Below are 26,689 nucleotides of genomic sequence, written 5' to 3'. Positions count from 1 at the left end.
GAGAGTGGTAGTCAAAGGTAAGTTTGCAGTGAATTGTGAGAGGAAGGAAGACTGAGGGAGAAAGGAGTGGAGGGTGGATATATGGATGAAGGCCAGTAGGAGAAGGTAAGAGGTTTTATAAAGGGTAGAGAAGGGGTGTTTAAGGAGGAGAGAGGACAGATAGGCGAACCTGGGATAGGAGCACCACCTAGTGGCAAGTCAGTCTCAGGTGGTAAGGACCCAGAAAGAGATATCAAGTAAAAGGAAGGAGGGAGATATCATGGACCAGGATAGAGGGAGTAATTATAAAAAGGTAGAAAAGGATTAGTTAATCAGTGTGAGAGAGAGGGGTTGTGGCTGCTGGCTAGCCTGGCAGGTAAGCGCACTGCGACCTGGTGTAAAATTAATATTATTACTACAAGGTGTTAAGCAGTACACATACTATGTGAATAATTTCTCACATTAAATTTCAGTGCTGAATGAGGAGGTAGAAAATAATGGGACATTGTGCAATAGTCCAACAATTCAGAAAGAAAACTGGTAAACAAAAGATATTCAAATATAAAGGAAATCATTAGCCTTTAAAAGCTGGAAATGCATATAGATAATAGTGATGAAAAAATGTTAACAGAAAGGACTTTAGTGTTTAAGGAATGGGTGAATGTGTGGAAGAAATATAATCTGAAGTGAAGAACTGGTACATATATTATCAATTGTACAGTACTATACACTTTATTTATTTATTTATTTGCTTTTTGTTTACCGGGAAAGTCTACTGGGCCTATCAGAACCCATTTTCAGTAGAGGCTTGGGGAGAAGAGCTCCACGGTACAGAAAACTAACAGTTAAAATTACAATAATGAAATTACAGAAATTGGAAAACAATTGCAAGAATAAAGTATGTACAAATTGTTGAGTAAACAATAACAGAAGCATACAATCTTAATCAATCAACAGAAAAATAAGTATCTACATAGCTTATTGGATCTATAAACTCTCTCTATAGTAGTACTACTTTAGACAAAATACATTTTTGGCAAAGATAGGGACTACACATATTTTAGGGGGGCTTGTTACAAGTATACTTCCAGCATGAGAGCATGAGGAAAGTTGGCTATGAAGGGAAGTCTTGAAATGAGAGGGATTCTCTGTTGTTCTGATGGATAGAGGTAATGTACTCCAGCTCTTGGCTATTGAGAGTGAGTAAAGAAGCTGGCCGGGTGGGAGGTTAAGTTTGTGAACCTGTAACAGCTTCTGATCCCGTGATCTAAGTGGCCTGTTTGGGAGGTAGTAGTTGAATGTAGAGCTTAGAGCAGGGCAGTCTTGGGGTTTGAAGAGGATTTTGTGGTAGCCATTTCAGTGATTTGAGAGCAATAAAGTGATGGGTGGAGTATATGGAGTTGGTTGCAAAGTTGGTGATTTATTTTTGTAGCGTGTCTCTAGTTTGAGTTTAGAGAAGCTTTAGATATTAGTAAGTAGAGGGGTGCCATAGAGGAGAGAGGGTAGTAGGTATGTTGTCGCTAGGCTTATTCTCGTGGATGGGCTCAGGAATTTATTATGTCTATAATGGGTTTTAAGCTTAAAAATAACCTCAGCAAATATGGACCTCTTTGGCTTCACGTCTAGAAGAATAAATTGAATCCAGAATTAAATGAAATAATAGAAGAATCCGTAAGTAGAAGCTGCCTTCATATCAGAACATTGCCATTCAGGTTAAGGCACAGCTGACAAGGATTGTGCCAGCATGTGGTCATTCTTTATGTGGCACTGTACTCACTGCAGATTCCACTGTGAGTGACTGAGTGGCAATGCACTCTTGTGAAAATGTATCAGGCACTCAATTAGATGCGGATACAGTATATATTAGAATTACAAGTTACATACTATTTAGTTACTGCATGGTAAGCAAGCACTGAGGTCTGGAGGCAAATAATTCACAATTTCTTAATACTAATCCATACATAATTGATTGGACCAGACATTGGTAGTGGAAATTGTACACAAAGAGTTCTCATGTTGGGCCACTGTGGATGAAATAGGGAAGCTTTACTCACCCATTCCCCATAAGAAGGCATTCCAAATGTCATTGTTTTGGTATCTAGTCATTTTATCAGTGACTGCAACATGAAGGCTGTCCTGTTTGAACTGATCAAGCAAAAGGACCCTCAATGATTCAGGTATACAACTTGTTCCATGTTTTGGTAAGTTCATTGTATGTTATATTAAATGAGGTGCAAGATATCGCTCCAGCTTGGAGGTATCTGGAGGGGCCATAACCTCAAAGAAAAAAAAAAAACATAGTTTAATTCTATCATTTGGTGCTAGTCAAGAGGCTATGTAGTGGTAAACAATTTAGCAAGACATAAACCATAGCTCTGAGACTGTTGTCTGTATGAACGCAGACACACTCACACACACACGCACAAACACACACACACACACACACACACACACACACACACACACACACACACACACACACACACACACACACACACACACTACTCACATTTATGTAGGGGAGCTGTGCCCCCCTACTTTAATATACTCACTCTGAGATCACAATACAGTGGGGAAAAGAGAATATTCTCTTATCCCCTCTGTATCATGATCTAAGCAACAGTTTGCTTAGTTGTACAATCAATACTACATGTTGATGTAGAACTAAATCTACATGCAAACTGCATGTTGTGTTTTTTTTCCTTTTTATTTTGCGAAAGTGCATTTTCGATAAAATGCACTTTCTTTCGCTAAAGTGAATTCGCTCAAGTACGTTTTGATTAAAAGTACTTTCGATATTCCGACTAGGATGCATGAATGCAGAGAGACATGCACACACACACACACACACACACACACACACACACACACACACACACACACACACACACACACACACACACACACACACACACACACACACACACACGCAGACATTCACACACACACACGCAGACATTCACACACACACACACACGCACACACACACATACACACACACACCCACACACAAAAACATTCACACAGACACACATGCACACACGCATACATGCACAAACATTCACACACACACACACACACACACACACACACACACACACACACACACACACACACACACACACACACACACACACACAAAAATGTTAACGCACTTCCTCTCTTTTTTTAATTTTGAATCTATTCTTTGTATTCTCTGAGTCAAGACAAAACTGAGGACATACATAGGATATTATTAGTGAAATGTGATTTGTAACTGTGAATTCTTTGTGTTTAGTGCTGATGGACGTTTTGAAGGAACCTTGATGACAAAAGCAACAGTGAAATACAATGGAATTGTTACATGGATTCCACCAGCCAGCTACAAAAGTTCATGCACTATGGATGTGACCTACTTTCCATTTGACCAGCAAAACTGTTCCATGAAGTTTGGCTCATGGACGTATGATGGCAGCATGGTGGATCTTATTCTGCTGGATCATAATGTTGACAGAAAAGACTTTTTTGACAATGGAGAATGGGAAATTCTAATTGCTACTGGTACTAAGGGTAATAGAAAAGATGGTTTCTATGCTTATCCATTTGTTACCTACTCATTTGTGTTACGACGCCTGCCACTGTTTTATACCCTTTTTCTGATCATCCCCTGTCTTGGGCTGTCCTTTTTGACAGTGCTTGTTTTTTATTTGCCCTCAGATGAAGGTGAAAAACTGTCTTTATCTACATCAGTCCTTGTATCTCTCACTGTCTTCCTTCTAGTCATTGAAGAGATAATCCCATCTTCATCCAAAGTCATACCCCTAATTGGCGAATATTTGTTGTTTATCATGATCTTTGTGACATTATCCATAATAGTTACTGTTTTTGTAATAAATGTGCACCATCGCTCATCAACAACCTACCACCCAATGGCCCCTTGGGTTAAAAGGCTCTTTCTTCAAAGGCTTCCTAAACTGCTGTGTATGAAAGAGCACACTGATCACTCTTCCTGCCAAGATATAGACTTAAACAGTCCAAGTCTACAACCTGAATCTTCAGTAGAACAAACAGAGGATTCTGCCAGTCAGGAAGAAAATGAAGTAAGCTTCATGGAAAAGGCTGTAGATTCCATAAGGTATATATCTGGACACATCCAAAAGGAGCACTTCATGAGACAGGTGAGCAAATGCAGAGAAGCTGAGGGAATAAAATTGTAAGCAAATGACTGAATTGGATGACTCTGCTTTGTGAATGTTTGTAGACTGCACATGCACATTCTGGTGATTCATAATTCTTACTGAGAAACTCATTACATTCTTTAAAATATAAGGAGAAGGTGGAGGGAGAATCGAAAAGTGTAAAAAGCTAACTGTAAGCAGTAATGAGGTTGTATGTTGATTTATGCATGACACTTGCAAACCACGAAATACATGACAGTCATATCTGTGACTAGTTTTGCCACACTGCAGTTGTGACTGAGACATATATCCATTTTATAATAAAATATGCAGTAAAATTGGTATCACCTTTATAAAACCATAGTTTGCTTTTTTCCACATTTTGCTGCTCACTGTAAAAATTCTGTAGAGTTTTCACACTTGCAGCTCTTGGATTAGGGAACCACACTCAGTTTAATGGGGTATTATGGCTTATTTAATATCCTGATAAGACAGGAATCCTGAGGCTAGCAGCAGGATAAGCCAGCCAACCAGTCTTTACAAATGTTATCATATTTTATTTGAATTCCATTTTATTCTAGGTATAACAGCATGTTAAAAAATGGTCTCTGAAACATCCAGTACTTCAGTTTAAAAAAAAAGTTTTCCATGGGCTAACCAGGATGTACAAACTGGGGCAGGAATTAAGAAAGAACCTCACTGCTGGAGCTAAGAGCAGCGGCCAAAAGGGGCTGCTTCTGTGATTCCCGAAGATGCAATTCAAAGACCTTATTATTGGCTAATTTGCATATCTCTGAATCATGTGGTGTTACTGCAAGTGCTAATTAATGCTTTCCTGAGCTAATTAGCACTGCTGACCCATGCACTGTATTGGCACAAGCACCTCCCCTCATTTACTATCCCATGTACGTGTACACATTCAGACACACACACTCAAACACACACACTCAAAAGGAGAGACTATTCTAGATTTTGGTCTGGCAAATGGCTTGATGGTGGCCAACACATGGTTCAGCAAGAGGGACAGTCACAGGATCACATATGAGTGGATAAAATGCAAATCAGGCAGACTTCCTCCTAGTAAGGAAAGGAGACTAGGCTATAATCAGTGTTTGCAAAGTCATCCCCAGTGAAACATTCGGCACACAGCATAAACCACTGACAGCCACAATCAGTTGCAAGCAATGGTCAGAGAAAGCTCTAAGGTCAACAGAGACCAGCCGAAGACCTGGAAGTTGCCTGGACAGAAAGTACAACAGTTCAAGGGTATGCAGGACTGTAGCAGCTCAGGAAGAAGAGGAAATAGTTGGAGATGAAAAAGAATGGCAGCACCTCAAAAGAAGATGTATAAGGAGCACAGAACAGATATGTGGTCAAGGTAGGTATGGAAATAAAGTTCATAAAGAAAGCTGAAGTCATAAAAGAAAGAAGGCGTGCAGGAAAATGGGAGATAAAACTGGACCAGGCTAGGAAGTAAAACTGATTAACTAACAAAGAGGCTAAGAGAGGAGTTGCAATGGCAAAGAACAATTCATAAGGGATGTCAGCAACAACCTGCTCACCAGTCTACAGGACATCAAAGGCAGATGGAAGGACTACTTCCAGCAGCTTTTGAATGAAGAAAACCCCACAGAAGCTGTACTGCCCCCGGCGCAGCCTGCAGTGACAGAAGAGGAGGATCCCATTCTAGAAATAGTAAGAACAGCAGTAAGAAAAATGAAGTCAGGGTAAGCAGCAGACTCAGATGAGGTCACAGTAGATATGATAATGATGTTGAGTGAGATAGGGGAGAAATGGTTCCTGTGGATACTCACTGCAGTACAGAGAGAAAGGCATATCCTAGATGACTGGAGAATAAGCATACTCATGACAGTGTTCAAGAACAAAGGGGACATTCACAACTGTGGGCAGCACAGAGGTATCAGTCTCCTGTCACACTGCATAAAACTGGTGGAGAGGGTGATTGATAAATGAATATGCAGAGTAGTAGAAAGTAAGATGGGAGACGAGCAGTTTGGATTCAGATCAGGATGCAGCACAACTGACCTGATATTTGCAGTGAGACTGATAGCTGGGAAGATGCTAAAGATGAAGAAAAACTCCAATTGGGCATTCCTAGACATAGAGGAAGCATATGACAAAGTCCCAAGAAAGTCTGATTTGGGCAGTCCTGTGGTTATTTAAAATCCAAGAAACATTGGGAGAATTAGTGCAGGCTGCCTATGTACAATGACCCAATGACTCAAGTATGAACAGTGTTTGGTCTCACAGATGGGTTCCCAGTGGGAGTGGGTATACATCAGGGTTCAACTCTGAGCCCACAGTTATTCATAGTGGTGATAGACTACATTAGCAAACAGGTTGGGAGGCATAGATCAACAAAGCTGCTGTATGCAGATGGTGTGATTTTATGGGCAGACTCTGAGCAAGAACTTCAGCAAAGGATAGGAGAATGGAATGCAAAACTGAAGGTACATGGGATGAAACTAAGCACAGATAAGACAGTTGTAATGGCAACAAATGGGGGAACCAAAAGAAGCTGAGAATTAAGATAGAAGTAAAATAGTGGAACAGCTTAACAGCCTCGGGTATCTGGGAGGGGTGGTTGAGGAGGTCAAAGCTAGAATCAGAGGGGCTGCAGTCAACTGGCACAGAGTGGCATGAGTGATGGACAATAGAGGTACGACTGCTGAATCCTGTACCATTGCACTTTATAAGCACTTACATGAGTGCATGGATCATGCAATCCCTAACAGAACCAAGATGCTATCCTCCAAAAAAGGAAGCCAATCTGGTGGTCCCCTGCCATAAACAAACTCTACAACAGAAGAACGAAACTGTTGCAAAAAAGAGTAAAATCCCATGATTGGAGGAACTCCGTGGTCAGCCTCAGTAAGACGTTGAGATCCCTCATAAAATCCTCCAAAGCTAGTAACGAAAAAAAAATCGCCACTGATTCTAAAGACAACCACAAAGCATTCTATAGCTATGTCAAGAATCTCAATGGCAACACTCAGATCTGCTCTGAGTTACAGCACAATGGCACTAAATATACAGAACCAACTGATATTCCCAACATCCTGGCAGATAGGTTCAGTGCTAACTTTACCCCTGTCTCATCCCCTAAAGGGCCATTCTCTATACTGGAAGAATGCAACGTTCCTGTAATCACAGCTACACAGGTAAAAAACACACTCTCCAAAGCCAAGAACACAGCATCCATGGGACCTGACAACATCTCAGGCTGCATTCAACATTAACTACAGAATGAACTGGTACCCCACCTAAGTACCATGTTCAATCATAGCCTCACCTCTGGCTTTATGCCCACTGAATGGTGCACATCAATGGTTATCCCACTCCTCAAAGGGGGAGCCACTAAGGACCCCGGGAACTACTGCCCCATTAGCCTGATGAGCCTGGTCTGCAAGGCTATGAAACGTATCATCATGGAACATATAAACAATGACATTGGTAATCTCCAAACTCTGGACCCTATCCAGTTTGGGTTTATAAAAGGCAGATCATGTCTCCTAAACCTGATAGACTTCTTTGAAGTGGTTACCAAATCCGTAGATGAGGGTAAGGTGGTTCACACAGCCTATCTAGATCTTGCCAAGGCTTCTGACACCATCCCCCATTCTGGAATTATAGATTAACTCGCTAAACTAGGTATAAATCCCTATGTCACAAGATGGGTTACCAACTGGCTCACTGACAGAACCCACACTGTGAAAGTAGCAGACTCCAAATCCAACTTCAGACCAGTGACAAGTGGAGTACCACAGAGTTCAGTCCTAGGTCATTTCCTGTTTGGTATCTGCTTCTCTGAAGTACAGGCTAACTCAGAAGGTCTTTGGCTAACAAAGTTCACAGATGACTGCAAACTAGGAGCCATAATCAAAACCCCTAACGATGTGGACATCCTACAAAATGACCTCACTGAGACAGATGCCTGGTGTCAAAGCCATGGCCTCAAGCTCAATACCAAAAAGTGCATTATCATCCCTTTTGGTAAAAACTCTGTACCCATGAACTACCACATAGGTGGTAGTCTACTTAACACCAAAAGTGTGATAAGAGACCTTGGGACACAGGTGGACAGTAGTCTCTCCTTTGATAATCACATCGCCACAGTTGTCAGGAAATCCTTCTGCGTGGCACACCTCATCACAAAAAGTTTCTCATCCAGGAAAAAAGAGGTCATTGTTCCCCTCTACTCGTCACTCATTAGACCCATTATAGAGTACAATGCCCCTTTTGGTATGTACCTCACAAGACATATACAACAACTGAAAAGGCCACAGAAATTCCTCACAAAGAGGATTACTGGCCTCAAACAGATGCCCTACGCAAACCGTCTCAAAAAACTCCAGCTTTATTCTGTCACATATCGCCTAATCAGAGGCAATCTCTACCTAACATACAAAGCTATGTCAAACCCAAAGCTGTTGGATATGCTTCACTTAAAGAAATCCCAATCCCACAGAGCTAAACACTCTAGGGACTCAAACCTTGTCACCACAATAAATAGAACATGCTGGAGGGATAGATTCCTGTCCCAGAGACTTCCCATACTCTGGAACAAACTACGTATCTATATCAAACAAAGCTCCTCATTAGCACTCTTAAAGAAAAATCTTGATGATTGGATGGGAGATAGGAACTTCACCCCGGAGATCACTTTTGTGGCTCTGCTTGACAGGGGCACAAGAAAATTGTTTTCTTCAGTGGCAAAAGCCAGGGTACCATTTGGCTAGGCTTACATAGGTCCTAGGGCCAATAGCCTAGTACCTACCTATGAACCTTTGAACATATGTATGATAGAAGAATGCCAACAAAGCAAAAAAGTATGAGGTACAAAACAGTGTTGCAACCAGTACTACTGTATGGTACAGAAACCTGGGCAGTAAAGGCAGAGTAGCTGAGGAAGCTAGAGGTGATGGAGATAAAGTGTGTGAGGTAGGTGGTAGGATGTACACTGTGGGAGAGATGAAGAAATGAGGATATCAGAACAGAAGCCAAAGTAGCTCTAATTATAGAGACAGTCAAAGAAAACAGAGTACAGTGGTTCAGGCTTATGTGCAGAAAAGCAGAAGGCAATCTGATAAAAAAGATTTGGAACAGACAGGAAAAAGTGAAGAGGAAGCGAGGGTGTCCAGCAAAGAGGTGGATGGATTGTGTGAGATAAGGCCTGCGATAGTCAGTCATGAGTGTTGAGGAAGGTAGGAGAGTGGCACTGAATCGAGAGAGATGGCGATAGTTCATATGACACCTTGACCCAATGTAGAAAAACAAGTGAAAAAGGAGTTGATGATGATGATGATAATGATGACAATGATGATTATGATGATGATGATGATGATGATGAAATAGAGTACTAATTAAAACATTTTCTGATTTTGGTATTTTGCCTACTCTCCCATTAGTTTTGGCTTTTCCCAGATTTCCTGAACAAAGAAGTTGAGAGGTATGTGTTGATGTCATGGACACTGTCCTGCATGTCATCTTAGTAAATCTACTATGTCATTCTACCAATACTAGTTGTATTATGTCTGACTACTGCCATCACCATTCCTACATCTATCACCACTTTTCTCTAAAGAGCAGACTGCTGACAGCTCAGTTTTTCCAGTCTGAGTTCTGCTCTCTCAAAATGAGCTCATTCTCAAGCTAGAGAGGCCACTGGCATCAAATTACATCATGGCCTCACAAGATATGTAGTCAGTGCATGGGCAAATAAGGTCTGTTGCTGAGAGGAGTATGACTTAAGTTATTTACATTCCAGGAACATGCTTCTTTTAAGTGTAGTGTGCACATTATTATATAACTTGAATTGGGATATTATTCAAGTATCATCACTAGTGGGAAAATAATATTACTGTTTCTTAACTAAATCAGCACCATTTATCAATTCCCTTATCTAGATTAATGGCAAAATGTGAAAAAGCTAGAGAAACAGTCAAGCATTTGGTAACTGTGTTTCATGTAGGGCTGCATATATCTTGAGAACTGCATTAATGTTTAGATGTTCCGCCCCATGATCTTTTGATGAAAAACCTTAAAATGTCTAAGCTGATCTTTGCTTGAAAACTGTTGGGTTGAACACGGTAATCGAACTTCATACGAGGTGCAGTATGGGAGCCAAATGGACTGTCCCAGATCATCCATTAAGGCTTAACTTCCCAGATTATATATTCTGTGCTCCAGAGAATGGTAAGCAACGGAATATTATTCAACAATGTTGTGCACGTGACTGCACTGGAAAACTTTATTTCCATTATGTATCTGTGCAGACACTGAATGTAGTTATATCCAAAGTATGTGACATTTTGCTGGAGTACACTGTATTCTATAACCAGATTGGAGAGTAATAATAAAGTGGTACAGAAATCCTGTTAAATATATGTCTGTTGTAGAAATAGTGTGCTCACCCTGCCCTTCTCCAGCTGGACATAAATGTATCTTATGCCTTTCAGGTGCCAGCACAAACCAAGAAGGAAGTAGGTAGAAGTCTTTCATCTAGGTAGAGAAAACATTGACACTTCCTTGTGGACTTTATCCTCAGGAACATGACAAGATTAATTACCAGGAGACCCCAGACAACAGCAATGAAAGGATGGGATAAGGTCACTAACCTACAGTACAGGAAGTACAGCTGCAGAAAACTGTGGAGATAGCTCTATAACTTGTCTGATAACATCTAGAAGAGGCTGAGAGGCCCATTGTCAGAGAACCAGAAGCTATTGTGTAGGATAGCTATCTGCTAAAACTGAGTGAGTTTGGAATTTCATAGATTAGATTAGATTAGATTAGATTAGATTAGATTATACTGTGTTGTAATATACTATTGCTTGGCACACATTACTTTTTACTTTTGAAGGATTAACTTAGTTTGTGACTGTTAGTTCATAATTTTTACAGACTGTGCACATTTTTGTTTAGCTTGTAATATAATATTACATTAGTAAAATGACAGTCATATTCAGCGAATGCTTAAAATAGCGAATGCTGATTTATCGACCCTTTAAAAGTGAAAGCTAACAATCTCGAAGACAGGGAACAGCGATTTTTTCCCAGCTAATCCATGTCTTCGGGATTGTCAGCTTTTGCTTTTAAAGGGTCGATAAATCAGCGTTCGCTATTTTAAGCATTTTCTTATTTAATATAGACACAATTTTTCATGGCATAACTCCCACCTCTGACTGATGTAGAGGGTGTCACTGAAAGAAGGAGTTTTGCTGGTTTCACTACAGCTCATGCATGCATCCACACATGAGATGAAGGTTATGCACAAACACAGCTCAGCAGAGGAAGTACATATTCCCATAGCATTCCTTGAATGCTGCAAACTATCATGCTGTAGATACTGGCAATGCAGCAGACAGGACCCTCCCCCTCCATGCACCAGCCATGCACACTCACCCAGTACCCTTCGTTATTTCTAACAGACTTCAGATCATCTAGGCTGTAGCCAGAGATTTTCCCCTCTGTGCCAATAAACTAGCTAATTACAAATTATTATTTATTTTCATTGTTTTAAAACTTTACTTTAGGTTCTATTCAGTGGATTTCACACTAACAGCATAGGGTATACAGTAGTGTTGCACTGAGCAGCAGAAATGCAACAAAAACATTTGAGTAAAATTATTCCCATCTTCTTTCAGTGAAATGGAGTAGGATATTTTGCACCCATCTGACTGTATCTGACATCTGAAGCAGCTATATAAGTACACACATCATTCTGTTACATAGAGAAATATGCAGTCATATTTTAATGTGAAAAATGTTGTTGAAGAACTGACATGATTGTTCATGCCATCTTTCTATACAATAAAGTGAAGAGACAACAGTCCAAGATTATGGTTGCCACAGGGCTGGAACACACTGTTGGTGATATCCTTTTCTCCAATCTACCCCAGCAATGCCAATGTCTGAGGCCTGTTAAATGTAAATTCTATGTGGAGAATATAGTTTTGCACTAGTGTAACATTCTCAGGATCATTTTTATATATATTTTTTTATTTTATATTCATATTCTTACATCCTTCAAGACATTTCAGTATTTTACCATTGTAGCACTTATACAACAAATTGCATCATGCTCTGCATTTATTTCCCAACAAAGAAAACATCTTGGCAGCTTCCTCATCTCTCTGAAGCCAATTTACTGTCTCCTTTTGTATCATTCCTCCATTCTTTCCAATTGTAAAATGTCCATATTTTTTATCATTTCTCCCATTTTGAATATTTCTGGTAGACTTAGAGATGGGTTGAGGTAGAAACTGTAAAACTTCAAAGGGGGAGGATATTTGTTTCTCATTTCTAAATTAAATCTACAATTGGATTTTAACACGCACCATTCATTGCCCTTCTGCCATTCATCAGCATTCTACACCATGCCATTTTTAGTGTTTCTGTCTTTCTAGAATGTAACCAAATCTTTGCCACTGAATCTGTCACCCCCGAGTTTCCATGGTTGAACTTCCATCCTCCTTCGACCCTTTACTTTTTTATACTTGCTACTATCATTAACATTTCCATAATTTCTTCTTTTTCCCAGCTTCTTCCTGTATTACACACAATGAAAATCCAAATATCTTTCCTCCTGCTTCCATGTACTTTCTTCTCCACCTCCCGGGCTTAACTTTCCTACAGCCCCACCACATATGCAAATAATCCATTCCTCTTTGCCATAACTGCAACAATTATCATCTGGCCGGAGACTTGGTTCATAGATTAGTACTAGGCTAACTGCCCTTTTTGGGCCATTTGAAGCCTAGCCATTTACCCCATGTGAGAATCAAACCCTGCACCTTGTGTCTTTAAGGTAAACACTTTAACCATTATGTCATCCTTCCACCCAGACCTTCATTTCTTACCCTCACTAGCGGTCTATACCACCTGTGCAAGAACCTCCAGTGCATATCCGCTTACTTCGCTACATGTGCAACCTTTATAGCTAGTGTCTATGTTTTCTCCAAAATGGCAAGGGCCCCCATTTTCACTTCCCTTTAATCACCTCTTTCTTACCTGTCCCATTACATCCTGTGTTTTTAACATTTCTAATATGTTAAAAATCAGTCCCTCCCACTTACTGTATTCTCACAATCTCAATTTTATTCTCTCATCTTTCATACCTCTGAAGATCCTTAACATTTATCTTCATGACTACTAATTCCTCCTTAACTGTTTTCACAAATTTTTCATAAAATAGTCAATGCCCTCTACCTACATCAAAGTCCCTCTTCCTCAAACTTCCACTGTTTATCTGGCTACTTCTTAATCAAAATATCCCTTGCCCACTCAGACCTGATGCAATGATTTTTTCTCCTCCATGCCCCATTTCTACCCTCTATACCCAAACAATAGATTAGAAGATCCTGCTGTATCTACCACATCCTTTTTTTCTACCCATGTACTTATACACTACCTCATTTCTAGATTTTTCCACGCAGTTAGACACCCTGTCTTGCTCTTCCACTTCTCCTGCTTACCAAATAATCAGTCTAAGACAACCAACATCCAGACCTCTTAATAATTGTACCACATTTATGGTATCAATATATTTTGGAATATCTGGTAGGCCAAAGCAACCATCCCTTCTCCTTCCAGCAAACTGCTTCTAGAGGTTTTTCTCTTTTCCATGTAAGTCTTCTTATATAACTTCTATACATTCTACTGTACATTTCCCTTTGGGCTTATGCCCACATCCCTTAACGATTACATCGTATTGGCAGAATCGATGCTCTAACCATTGTGAGACTCTCTCTCAATGTAGCAGCCCTTGTGAATCACTTATCTAGTAATCTCGTCATTTTCATTTTCATCTGCTCCAAGTGTTTCTGGGTACCTACTGGGCTATACACATTTACAGACCAGTATGTATCCTTTACTTTCAACCAGAGATCTACTGGGCTATACACATTTACAGACCAGTATGTATCCTTTACTTTCAACCAGAGATCTACTGGGCTATACACATTTACAGTCCAGTATGTATCCTTTACTTTCAACCAGAGATCTACTGGGCTATACACATTTACAGTCCAGTATGTATCCTTTACTTTCAACCAGAGATCTACTGGGCTATACACATTTACAGTCCAGTATGTATCCTTTACTTTCAACCAGAGATCTACTGGACTATACACATTTACAGTCCAGTATGTATCCTTTACTTTCAACCAGAGATCTACTGGGCTATACACATTTACAGTCCAGTATGTCTCCTTTACTTTCAACCAGAGATCTACTGGGCTATACACATTTACAGTCCAGTATGTATCCTTTACTTTCAACCAGAGATCTACTGGGCTATACACATTTACAGACCAGTATGTATCCTTTACTTTCAACCAGAGATCTACTGGGCTATACACATTTACAGTCCAGCATGTATCCTTTACTTTCAACCAGAGCAACCTTCATTTCTTTCTTACCCCTCCTCCTACTTTGACTGTTACCAATTTCTTTGGATAATCTCCACCTCAGTTCACCTTCAAATCTACCAAAAATATCCAAAATCTCTACATTCTTTAACAGAATTAGACAATCATCAGGAAACCAAATGCATATTTCCTTTTCCTTCCATATCCCACCCTTCCCCCGTCTACATCCTTACTCTATCAGACTTTCTATTCCTTTAAAAAAAAAAACTAAAAGATAATATACAGCTCTGCCTTGTTCATCACTTTAGAGTCATTCTCTCAGTCTGTCCCTTATTTATCAATAGCCTTACCTGGTTCACTGTCAAAATCAGGACTTGCACATCTTCGTATAGTGTTACATTGAATGCTTGTTTTCAACATCTTGTAATATTTAAATGAAAGTGGTTGAATTTATATTAGCACATGTGAGTATACATTCATTAATATGAAGTCGACTTTCTGAATGGAGATTGCACTACAGTACTCATTGGCAATTTTATCCTTTTCTTCACTGTAGTACAATCTTGGGGTTGGTATATATAATATACAGGGGGTGTGGGGGCTCAGCTCCCTACACGAGGGTAATTAAAAGGAAATATGGGTATCTGAAACTGGAAGTTAGTGAATTCGTATGTCAATTGCCGCGTTTATCATGTTAGAAATTTGTTATATACAAACTTCTTAAAATTGACATATGCAGTCGATCTTTTAATCAAAAAATATTCTACAATTCCTGATTATAATATTAAACCTCCATATATATATATATATATATATATATATATATATATATATATTTTTTTTTTAATGTCTGCATCCCATGCAGCATCTTTCCACTCCCCTTCTTGGCTATATAAATTAAACAAGAATTCCCACCTTATACTATCAAAAGTCTTTTGAATATCAATAACTTAGCATTACCATGTTCCTGAAGTTCAACTCAATTAACATTTTACTAAAGTTCTCCAGTGGTCAGCTGAGGACTCGACCTTAACAAATCCTATCTCTTCTTTACATGGGCACATACTGTAATCACTCTTCTAGTATTATAGCAAGCATTTTTCAATCCCTGCTACAGAAAGGAATTGGCCTATAATTACAGGGGCTTCCTTCCCTTCCTTATAGTTATACAACACTGAAATGGTTGCTTCAATTGCTTTGTACACCGAGTATGGCATTACTGTCCAATAGAAATCTGATTAAAAAACTACTTGCTCCGTTACTTGTAGTCCAACTTTCTTATAAAAATGTCCATGAGAAAACCATGCAGATACCCTGACCTGCCACTCTTCAAATATCTTGTTGCAGCCACAACTTCCCCACCACTATGTCCCTATGCGATGGCGCCCTCTGGTTGTACTGTAGACTTACCTCATTCTGGTCCCCAAAGCCTGTTATTACCATTTTTCATAATGAATACAACCTCTTATAAAACAATGTAAATTCTTCCCTAGTCTTCTTGTCCTAGAGACTATCCCACTATTGCATCTCTTTAATATCCTCACCAACATCCTCTTCTTTTGATGCTTTAACTTCCAACATAATATAACAACATCTACCTCTCTTTACTTTTTAACTACTGTCCTAGAACATTTCATTTTTATTTGTGAATTTGTCATTTTCTCCAACCATACAATAAACCTTACTGCTCTATCCCTCCCATGGGACTCCTGTCTATTCTTATCTGGTTCAAAAACACATTGTAATCTTTCTGTAATAACAATCTATCCTCCCTATCTACCCACACACTGCTCACTCACCTCCTCCTAGTTCTCACTAGGTCCATAAAATCTTGCTGCCACTGTACCTTGCCCTTTGTTCTCTCTTCTATGTACTACCCACTTTATCTCTATATTCTGCCTCAAAATTTTCTTGTCCCACCTATATTCCCCTTCACCAAAATACCTACCCCTCTCTCAACCCCCACATACATTCCTACCTTACCATGAGCTTTGTCTGTATTTTTCAATTTCAGCTCCTGCATAAGAACTACTTCTTCCCCTTCTCTGACTAATATATTTAATTAACTTTTTCCCTTATTGGTTACCCTATTCCTCCCATATTCTAGGTGGCAGCCCTAAACATGTTGCCTGCCCTGTTAAAATCTAGCTACAAAGGACATTTTGGTTGAATTTACATACCCCTCCCCAGGTAGGAGGCTGGAAGTTTCTGGAGAGGAGTTAACCTAGACTGCCACCCCTTTGCTGCCCTATCACTGCTCACTTCTGATGAGCCCTCCTACCTGAACCTAACAGAAAATGTCACCTCCTTAGATAATTCTGTCAGCATCTCTACCTTCAGTCATGACGCTTTGGTTCTACTTATACACTCCCTTACTTTCTTTTGCAGAATGGCAATATCACCAGCATTTACTTGTCCTGCGTCGCCGAGACTGTCAAAACAGCAAAGCTGATAAGCTCCTCTTCCTTTCCATTATCGTTAGTATTGATCATGCAGTGGGTCACTTTATTTTACAAAAGCGTTGTCGCCACATAGCAAGACATTGTCCCGTTCGATTCTCAGCTAGAGCATCTTCTGTGTGGAGGCATACGTGAATGGGGCGTGCCTTCATTGAAGGTTGTGCATCAGGGCTGGTAACCCGGTATGTAAAAATCCGCTACCAATCATTAGCGGACCGGAGTTCCGCTGTGGCGATCCCTAACTGGGAAAAGCCGAAAGAAACAAACAAAAAACCTTCTTCACCCAAAGGCACTTTATTGGACTGAGCAGCATGCACTAAAAGAGACCAACAAAAAGTTAATAACACATAAAGATGTACTTTAGTCCCACTGAAACTTTCAGTCTCAAAGGAAAGCAATTATAGTTCTATCACATTTCTCATTTTCATCCAAGTTCTTCTCACTTTAAATTAAACACACATATAAGTAGTTCTCTAGCCCATATCTATATCAAAAATTGCACGGCAGAGCGATATATAGAGAGGACCTCAAATAATGCAATATTAAATGATGTTGCCTCCTTAACATCTGTTTAACTCATTCAAGTCTACAGCACCGTTTTTGTATACTTCCAGTTAACACCCATAGCTCCTTATGGAGTCCAGACTTTTCTTGGGTCTGAATTAAGTGACTTACAAGTTTATAATAAGCGGAATTAGAATAATTAATATTTATTAATAAAATGAGAATAAGATTGTTAATCTAGGATGTCCCGCAATAGAAAAGCCTTGATTATCTTATGCTTTTAAATTGATTTTTCAAAAAATGCTCTGGAATGCAAAGATGTGTGCAGGCTATAAGAGATGCAACATTCCACACCACATAGGCATTAATAAGTTAAACAAGTCTTACCCCAAGTAATTTACAAAATCTCTAGCATATATAGCAGAAAACCCCTTTCAGTTTTTAGTTTATGATGTATAATGTTCACAGAATCTCATATCTCAATCTAACACATTATTGTGAATCATTTCTTTGATGCCTTTTTGCACACATACTTTTGAATCACATAATATTCACTGCTTCTGTTTTGTACAATCTTGCATTAACCCCATGCATTTAACTATCAAAGAATACTTTGACACACTACCCAGGATTCAATAACTCCTACACTAAGTGCCCACTGTTTTGAGTGAACAGACAACACAGACATAATTCACACCTTCTTCCTTCTAATTTTAGTTTTCCTACTCATATCCTTGCAGCAATAAATATTGACAGGGATTCATAATGCTTACCACAAAGTGCAAACTACATGTACACTTAGTATAATCTTTCTGAGTGACTAGAAAGCACAAAAACTGTGATAAAACTATTCTTGAATACATACCATGTACACTTAGTGTAGCCTTTATTGAATCTGGCCCACTGTTATTTCCCTATGACCCCTTTATGTTAATTTGCCAGTCATCACATAGATAGTATTCCAATATTGACAAACATCACCTTCACTTAACATTCCTTCTTCTATCCTTTACTTCATAGACTCATAGATAACTTCTAACTAAAAGTGTGTAGAGTATTACAAGTCTAGCCATTGACCAGAAGTCAGAATCAAACCCTGTACCTTGTAGTTGTGATGTAAAGACCACAACCATTGTGCTAACCCTGTGCCCTTTATGCAACCCCCCACGTCTTTCCTTATTGCCTCCCTCCCTCTTTCAACTGAATCCATACTGCAAGTCTATTACTTTCACCATCCGTACAGTCACACAGATCCAAGGTAAAGCAGTTTATTACCAAGAAATAAAAGAAGAAAGGAAGTGAAGCAGGTGGAATTGGCACCACAACAATTTAGCCAGCCCATTTTTCATTGAACATACCTGCTAACAGCTGGTCTCCCAGTTCTGGACAAAATTCATTCACCAGTCTATAGGACCATTTTTTTTCCTTTTCTCCTCACTCATCTTCTCAGTTCTGCACTTCTTTGCACCTCTGTCATTATAGGTTTTCAATATCTTTCATTCTTCCTCCTCCTCTCCATTGAAAATGTTGCTAATCCATTTAGAGATCTTCAATTCCTTTTTGCCCACTCCATATCTGTCAAAGTGATCTGCCTCTGTCTGCCTGCCATAGTCTACTGTCTTCCCACACAAGTCCTTGCATAGTGTCTATATCATGTCTGTCTCACTACAGAAACACTGCATGCATTCTTAGCATATCTGTTTCCCATTTTATTATTTCATTGTGGTTGGCACTTGCAAAGGTTGGATCCTCTCCCTCTGTCTTGCAGCTCCCCAGCCCCCCACTGATCACTTTTTTGTGCAGGTACCTGATCCATCACTACCAAACCTACTTCCTCCTCCATGCATTCACCCCTTCCTGGTACTTGTTGCATAACTTATTGGATTACTGTGGAATCCATTGCTTCTAGATGCAGCTGTCACTTCTGTTTATCTCTATCTTACTGCAAATAGATACTACCTCTGGTAGTGTAGCAAAGCAATACTTTTCTTTTTCCCTGGAACTATAAGGAATGTAGCTTGAACCACTTTTAATGATGTCTTTCCTATGGCATATTCCATAGAGGTGGTGGGATTTCCTTTCATGTCACATAAGAATTTGGAAAATAAATGCCCCCCCACACACACATACTTCTGGTAAGTGTATTACTCTTACTTTCAGTATGAGACTTTGACTCTCCAAATCCTGACATTGTGCTACTATAACTCCTGTATATTTAGTTTCTTTTATCTCTCATTAGACCCATTATAGAATACAATACCCCGTTTGTTATGTATCTCTCAAGACATCTGCAACAAATGGAAAGGCCACAGAAATATCTCACTAAAAGAATCACAGGCCTAAAGCAGGTGCCATATGCTGACCACCTTAAAAAACTCCAGCTATACTCTGTCGCATATCGTCTACTCAAAGGCAATCTCTGCTTAACATACAAAGCCATGTCAAACCCAGAGCTGTTGGACATGCTACACTTAAAGAAATCCCAATGCCTCAGAGCCACACACTCCAGGGATCTAAATCTTGTCATCACAATAAACAAAACATGCTGGAGGGATAGGTTCCTGACCCATAGACTTCCCAGACTCTGGAACAGACTGCCTATACATGTCAAGCAGAGCACCTCTTTGGCCCTCTTCAAAAGGAACCTTGACGATTGGATGGGAGAAAGGAAATTCACCCCGGGGATCACGTCAGTCGCCCTGCTAGACAGGGGTCCAAGAAAGTAAATAGTGTAGGAAGAAATAGCCAGGGAATTGTTATGGCTAGGCTTGTATAGGCCCTAGGGCTGATAGCCTAGTACCAACCTATGAACCTATGAACCTGTATTCCATTTGCTGCACACATAGCTACAACTTGTCCAAACAATTTCTCACCTGTGACACTGTTTCTTGTGATCTGAATTGCCACACTTCTAGTACAGACACAAACTCATATCACTATTTTTTATTTTAATGGACACCAGCTATTCAGTTTTCCTTACTACAGCTGCTAATGGTAGAATAAAACCACTAGGCAGCCATCTTTTTGCAGGGCTCAACAATGCCACCAGCTACATTTTCTCAAAATATGAATGATTGAAGACAGCTGTTTTAGAGGATATTTGTTTACTGTCCTGAGGTTAGTTGAGTCATCACTGTTGGATTCTACTCTGGATGCTTTACCTAAATAAGTATTTTGTAGAAAAAATAACATATTGTCAATGGATACATTGCAAAATCTCCTTAATCAACAGCTCTCCATGGATAACAATTGCTATCCATTTCATGCTAAAGTAGGCTGTTACTTTTATAATTATCTACTACCTTTTCTGTGTAACAGTAACACTTATTCAGATCTTCACTGTCCTATTTTCCTTGCATTTTACATTGTATCTTGCTGTTTGCAAACATCTCCTTTTTGATAGACATCTTCCCCGGGATTCATGAAGCTCAGTGCAAGGACGGCATTAACCTTGCACCGACCATGCGGCGTAGAGATGGCGCAGCAGCACCATATGCATATTAATGAAGGCACGCTGCCGTAACGGCCAAGTGCATAGGAACGTACGAGTGTGGGGGGTGTGTCCAAGCGCTGCATGGAGGCGTGAACATGTCGGCTGCATACTCGCAACCTAAAATGCTGACTAGTACAGCCTGCCTCTAATAGTAATCACTCCTGTCAGTGTCCGTGGATAGTGAAATGTATGCAAAGCATACAAGACATTTTTGCGAACATACAATAAGAAGTAAACACAAAGGCACGTAGCTGAATATTGAGTCCCCGTCCCTCGAACAAATGATATTTAAAACCCCATGCCCGTGTTCCATTGTAGTGTCACTAGTTATACCAAGTGGAAGCGAAACGCATCGTGTTAGCTCACCGCCAATTGCTAAGCCTAGCCCAATGGTTTGGGTTACTACCTGTCCTACATTGTGAGGGACAGTCCCCCTCTAGGCAGGTGTGTCCATACCAAAACCATTATAAATGTGAACTGTCCTGTGATAGTAGGACATAATTATGTCCCATATTTTATGTAATAGTCCCATACAATACGTATGTCCATATATAAAATACCTAAATGTTACAAGAAACAGAATAAGCAAGTAAACGAAACAGAATAAGCAACTACACTGCTACAACAATAAAAGCTTATATGTAGGCATAAAACTAAAGTACTATCCTTTGTAATGACTGTGGGTATGTGTTGGCCTGTAAACTCTGATGTGTGTCCCAAAAATGTCCCATCCAGGTCATATGAAAAGGTGGCAACCCTACTAATGGTCAGAGCATTCAACCAATATCTGCCCATTCATGGTCCAAGTCGTCCTTGTCAGGACAGCCCATAGATGAACAGGTATTTCCTGGGTCTACCTACCATGTCATGAAAGATAAGTATTTGCATGTACCTATGTGCGTGAAGTACAGCATGTGGATGATCAGAAATGCTAGGGTAGTCCTCACAACCATATTGGACCCAGAGATATGTAGTGTACGCAATGTGTTCTGTTGACTGTGCCATGGGCCATCAACTAGAGAAGGGATGAATGGTGTCTGTGGAATATGGGGGTGGGGGTGACGGGTAATGTAATAATTTGCCAAGGGGAGACTGGGTTGGATGCACAATAGGTGAACTGGAGGTCTACGAGGGAGCAGTGGATGAATCAGGAAGATAATCAAAGAACAAATATACACATCCGCAATACAATCCCACAAACATGTGAACATTAAAAAGTGCAATACACGTACAGAAACATTACCGGCACATACCCACATAATGGTCTGGCCTGAACTGAGCCATCCAACCCCGACACACCTGGATACATAATTGAATACCCATCATCCCCTTCACAGCACACCACCCCCCTTCCTGAACGTTCACCAAAACCATCCATACTCAGGCTGCTAGATAGGTGCAGCCATATCTGCACATAGTGACCCCTACCCATATATAGTAGATAGTCTCACCCTAGGCAGTCTCAGGATTGCAAACGATGTATCCCTTGCATGTATAACCCTACCTTATAGCCGTAAAGCAAAGAAGGTCATTGGTCCTCACAATTTTTGGATATCCCTTGTGGGATATGTATCTGTTCTAAACATTAGACTTGGTGTCATGACACGATGTCCAGTCCTGTATACATCTGGACACAAGTTGTATGAGCAGTAGTTGTCCACAAGACTGCTCAGCCTCCAGCCGGTCATGCAGAATCTACGACCCAGGATTAAACAACTGACTGTGATGCACGTCTCCCCACGTGCATTATCGGGAATATATACCTTACACATTTGCATAGTGGCAGTCGGATATAGGGTGCTTAAGGCGCTTTAAAGCAGATGTAAGTAGGGTTACCACCTGCCCCACCTTGCGAGGGACAGTCCCTTTTTGGGAAGTTGTGTCCAGACCAAATATAATACAATGGCAAATGTCCTGTGATTGTAGGAAATACTTATGTCCCATATTTCATGTAACAGTTGCATAAAACAGTTATTTCTGTATGTAAAATACTTAAAGTTACAAGAAACAGATTAAGCAACTAAACTGCTACAAAAGTAAGCTTTAATTTAAGCAAATAAGTATAGTTCTAACCTTTGTACTGACCATGGGTATGTGTTGGCCTGTAAAATCTGATGTGTGTCCCAAAAATGCCCCACTTTGGCCATATGAAAAGGTGGCAACCCTAGACGTAAGTGGGTATGCAAGCATGTATGCGCGACGGTAAATGCGGGGATTCAACGGCATGGGAAATGTAAATGAGCATGTAGGTGTATTTGCATGTGTATGTACAGACCGATATACAAACACACACACACACACACACACACACACACACACACACATATATATATATATATATATATATATATATATATATATATATATGAAGAATGAACATGGGCACAATATAGCAGTCATAACAAATGTGAAAGGAACCAGCAGTGGAAATCCCCATAATAGTTAGTGCTTTTATATATCAGGATGGCCATAGGTGAGCACACCTCTGCATCCCCAACCACAGGTAGGATGCTAAAAGTGGAATGAATTATCTCCCCGTGCTAAGTCTGACTTTCAACTAGGTACAGGGCAGTCCTGGTCCCCAGTTGGACAAGCCTAATCCCAGATAACCATATGAACACTCTGACAATCGAACACACATATGTGCTAGGATGATAGGCTTTGGAGGTCTGAATATCCTCGGAGTGAGTCAACATGCGGCATGGGTCCAGAGCGGTAGGGAATAGGGAATGTTGCAAGTGTAGTAGTGTGGTTTTCCCAACAGGAAACTGGATGCCTGCTGTGTAAGTGAAGTGATGAGGTGTGTGTTCGGGTAACTATGCAACATGGGTACACATATAAATGAAGCAGAACACCAATAGTGTAGTGGTTAGAGCATCCGCCTAACGAAAAGGCATTCACAGTTCAAGGTCAACAATAGCACATATCATTTTCCTTGTGGAATGAATGTTGCTCTGCTGTAAAGCCGACATTTAAACATGTAAAGGTGAATGTGTCTATTGCATGGGACTATTAACCAGATCCTTTCAATCAAAGAGGTATTGTCATAATGAATAAGGCACAAATAAGCACAAATAAGTGGCAGTAAACATATGTAACGCACCGTAAGCATAGGCGAGTGCACCTGCGTGGGTGTAAGCAGCTCCCAGCATAGGAAATGTATGTATGTATGGATGTAATATATACACACACATATATATATATATATATATATATATATATATATATATATATATATATATATATCTATACATACACACACACAGACACATATATGTGTGTGTATAGATATATAGCTACATACATGAAAAAAAAAAAAAAAAAAAAATATATATATATATATATATATATATATATATACATATATATCTATATATATGTATATATATAAAGAATTGACATTGTAACAATAAAGCATACACAAGGGATGTGAATGGAATCAAGAGCAATGCTGGTATTATATAGTGCTTTCAGCGTATGTCATAAAAAGCTGCCCAGGAGTGAGCAGAGCACCGCTATTCACACCACAGGCAGGGTTTTACCAGTGGGAGCAACATAGTTGAAATGCTAAGTCTACTTTACACATAGACAGAATGTAGTCCCATGCTGGGACCTCCAAAAATTGGAAAGCGCAAATGGCCATATTCCATAACCCCAGGAAAGGCACGTATGTGCAAATATACATGGCAGGAGACCATGTGAATTCACGACGTGGGACAGAATGTGTGTAGGGCCCCAAAAGCTCTGGAGAGGGCAATGTGTAAAGGTGTGTCATGGCTGCGATAACAAGTGGATAATGGATGTTATGCATGTAAATTTAACATGGGTTGGGTGGAGGAACTATGAGTATGCAATTATGGATCCAGGCATGCCAGGGTTGGATGGGCCGGTTCTAATGGACCGCCCCGTGGAGGTCAGCTAGGTCGTAATAGGTATATATGCATACTTAAATGCAGACAACAATATATGTTGAAGTACAAATTCTGTAACACATGCATTCCATTTGTTGACATAAATAACAGGAATGTGACCATACAAACATCGACAGTAGATGGAATAATAGGCTGTGCAGAAGAGGGACGGGTTGAATCACACTATCACATTCCAATTACCATTGGTAATCTGTACATGAACATATAGCGACATCTGTCCACTGTATAATGTGCTACATACCGATTACAAGATAACTGGAGTGTGTTGGTATTATAATGAATAAGGCACTAGTATGCTGGTGAAGCATATAAACACCATTACGCATGTGTAAATGCGTATGAGCGGGGAATGTATTGACACACTGATGTACATATATATAATCATATAAATATATATATATATATATATATATATATATATATATATATATATATACACACGCACACACACTCAAATATATATATATATATATATATATATATATATATATAAAACAGCAAGATATGAATATACATGTATGAATACATATGCAGATATATCTGTATATATTAATGTAAATAGATATATATATGTTACAGTAAATATACACATGTATATACCTAGGTTATGTTACAGCAGTCACAGGTAACATATGTTTAGACCGGGCATATGTTGGTGGAAGGTCCACTCAACAAACATCTACCTCCCACCCCCACTTCCCCAGCTAAGCTGGTGAGACATACAGACACGCAATAAAGGTAAATACAACACTGCTTCCCAGACCACCGGCAGGAAACTACCACTGGGAGAGATCTACAAGGTCTACACTTTAAACATGGACAGCAACGTCCCTTGCGGGACACCAAAATTTTGGTACTTCCAACCAATGGGAGTAACACTATTACAACCAGGATGCAGCTGTACACGGAACAGTAGGTTGTGCAAGCCTGATAACACATGGGTCGACACAACTTACGACATGTGTCCCGACATGGGGAGAATGGGCAGTGTGTAGGGGTGTGTTCATATCCCACCTGCGTCCACTTGCACCCACAGTAAGGATGAGTGCTGTAGAGTAGTGGCAGGTGGGGGAACTATGGGTATGCAATTATGGGGCTAGGCGTGCAGATGTTGGCTGGCAGACATGTATTAGGGCCGCCCCATGGGTGTAAGTAATATTCCGATGTGGGTATAGCAGATGCCCATACATCCCAAACCTTAAGAGCACATCTACTGGGCAGTCCATAAACCATTCGGGGAACACATAGGGACCATATCATTGAACTGTCCCCGATTACCAGGGACATCCGTGATTACGAATCAGAATCTAACACAGTCCCAACTAAACCCTCCTAGAACTAGTGATATTAGGAGGAAAGGTGGTGGAATACATGTAGTGAATAATGACAACATGTAAGAGTCATAAACAGCATGTACCTCAGATAATGTGTATGAGTACATATGTGCTCTGTGTCCGTCAATGTGTCAGGTTACACAGGACCAACCTTCTCAATGTGTCCCTGAGGTCGTTATTCAGTGTCCCTGATTCAGTGTTCATTCTTCCCCATTCGTATGAGAGGTCTGATAGTGAGAGAAAGCGCCTGTTCCACCGACTACCTTAGAAATTTGATAGAATAATAGGGTTGGGGTTACCACCTGTCCACCTTTGCGAGGGACACTCCGCTTTGGGCAGTTGTGTCCTGCATAATAACTGTAATTAAGGCAAATGTCCTGTGATTTAGGGCAAATATTACCTATATTGTCTGTAGTAGTTGCATAAAACAATTATGTTCA

The 26,689-nt window shown here is 40.0% G+C and overlaps 1 protein-coding gene across 1 annotated transcript in view; it reads left to right on the top strand.

Annotated features, from left to right (window-relative positions):
- Positions 1–26,689, top strand: part of LOC122791404 (neuronal acetylcholine receptor subunit beta-3-like) — a 199,693-nt gene that overhangs the window by 148,413 nt on the left and 24,591 nt on the right. The window contains exon 5 of the mRNA XM_044059150.1: positions 3,257–4,136. Within this exon, the coding sequence (XP_043915085.1) occupies positions 3,257–4,136 (880 nt within the window). The remainder of the gene's footprint in view (positions 1–3,256; positions 4,137–26,689) is intronic.

The sequence above is a fragment of the Protopterus annectens genome, chromosome 17.part0 (assembly GCF_019279795.1).
Source record: "Protopterus annectens isolate FY-2018-M chromosome 17.part0, PAN1.0, whole genome shotgun sequence".
NCBI lineage: Eukaryota > Metazoa > Chordata > Ceratodontiformes > Protopteridae > Protopterus > Protopterus annectens.
The sequence above is the reverse complement of the archived record's forward strand: the minus strand, read 5'-3'. Positions and strand labels throughout refer to the sequence as shown.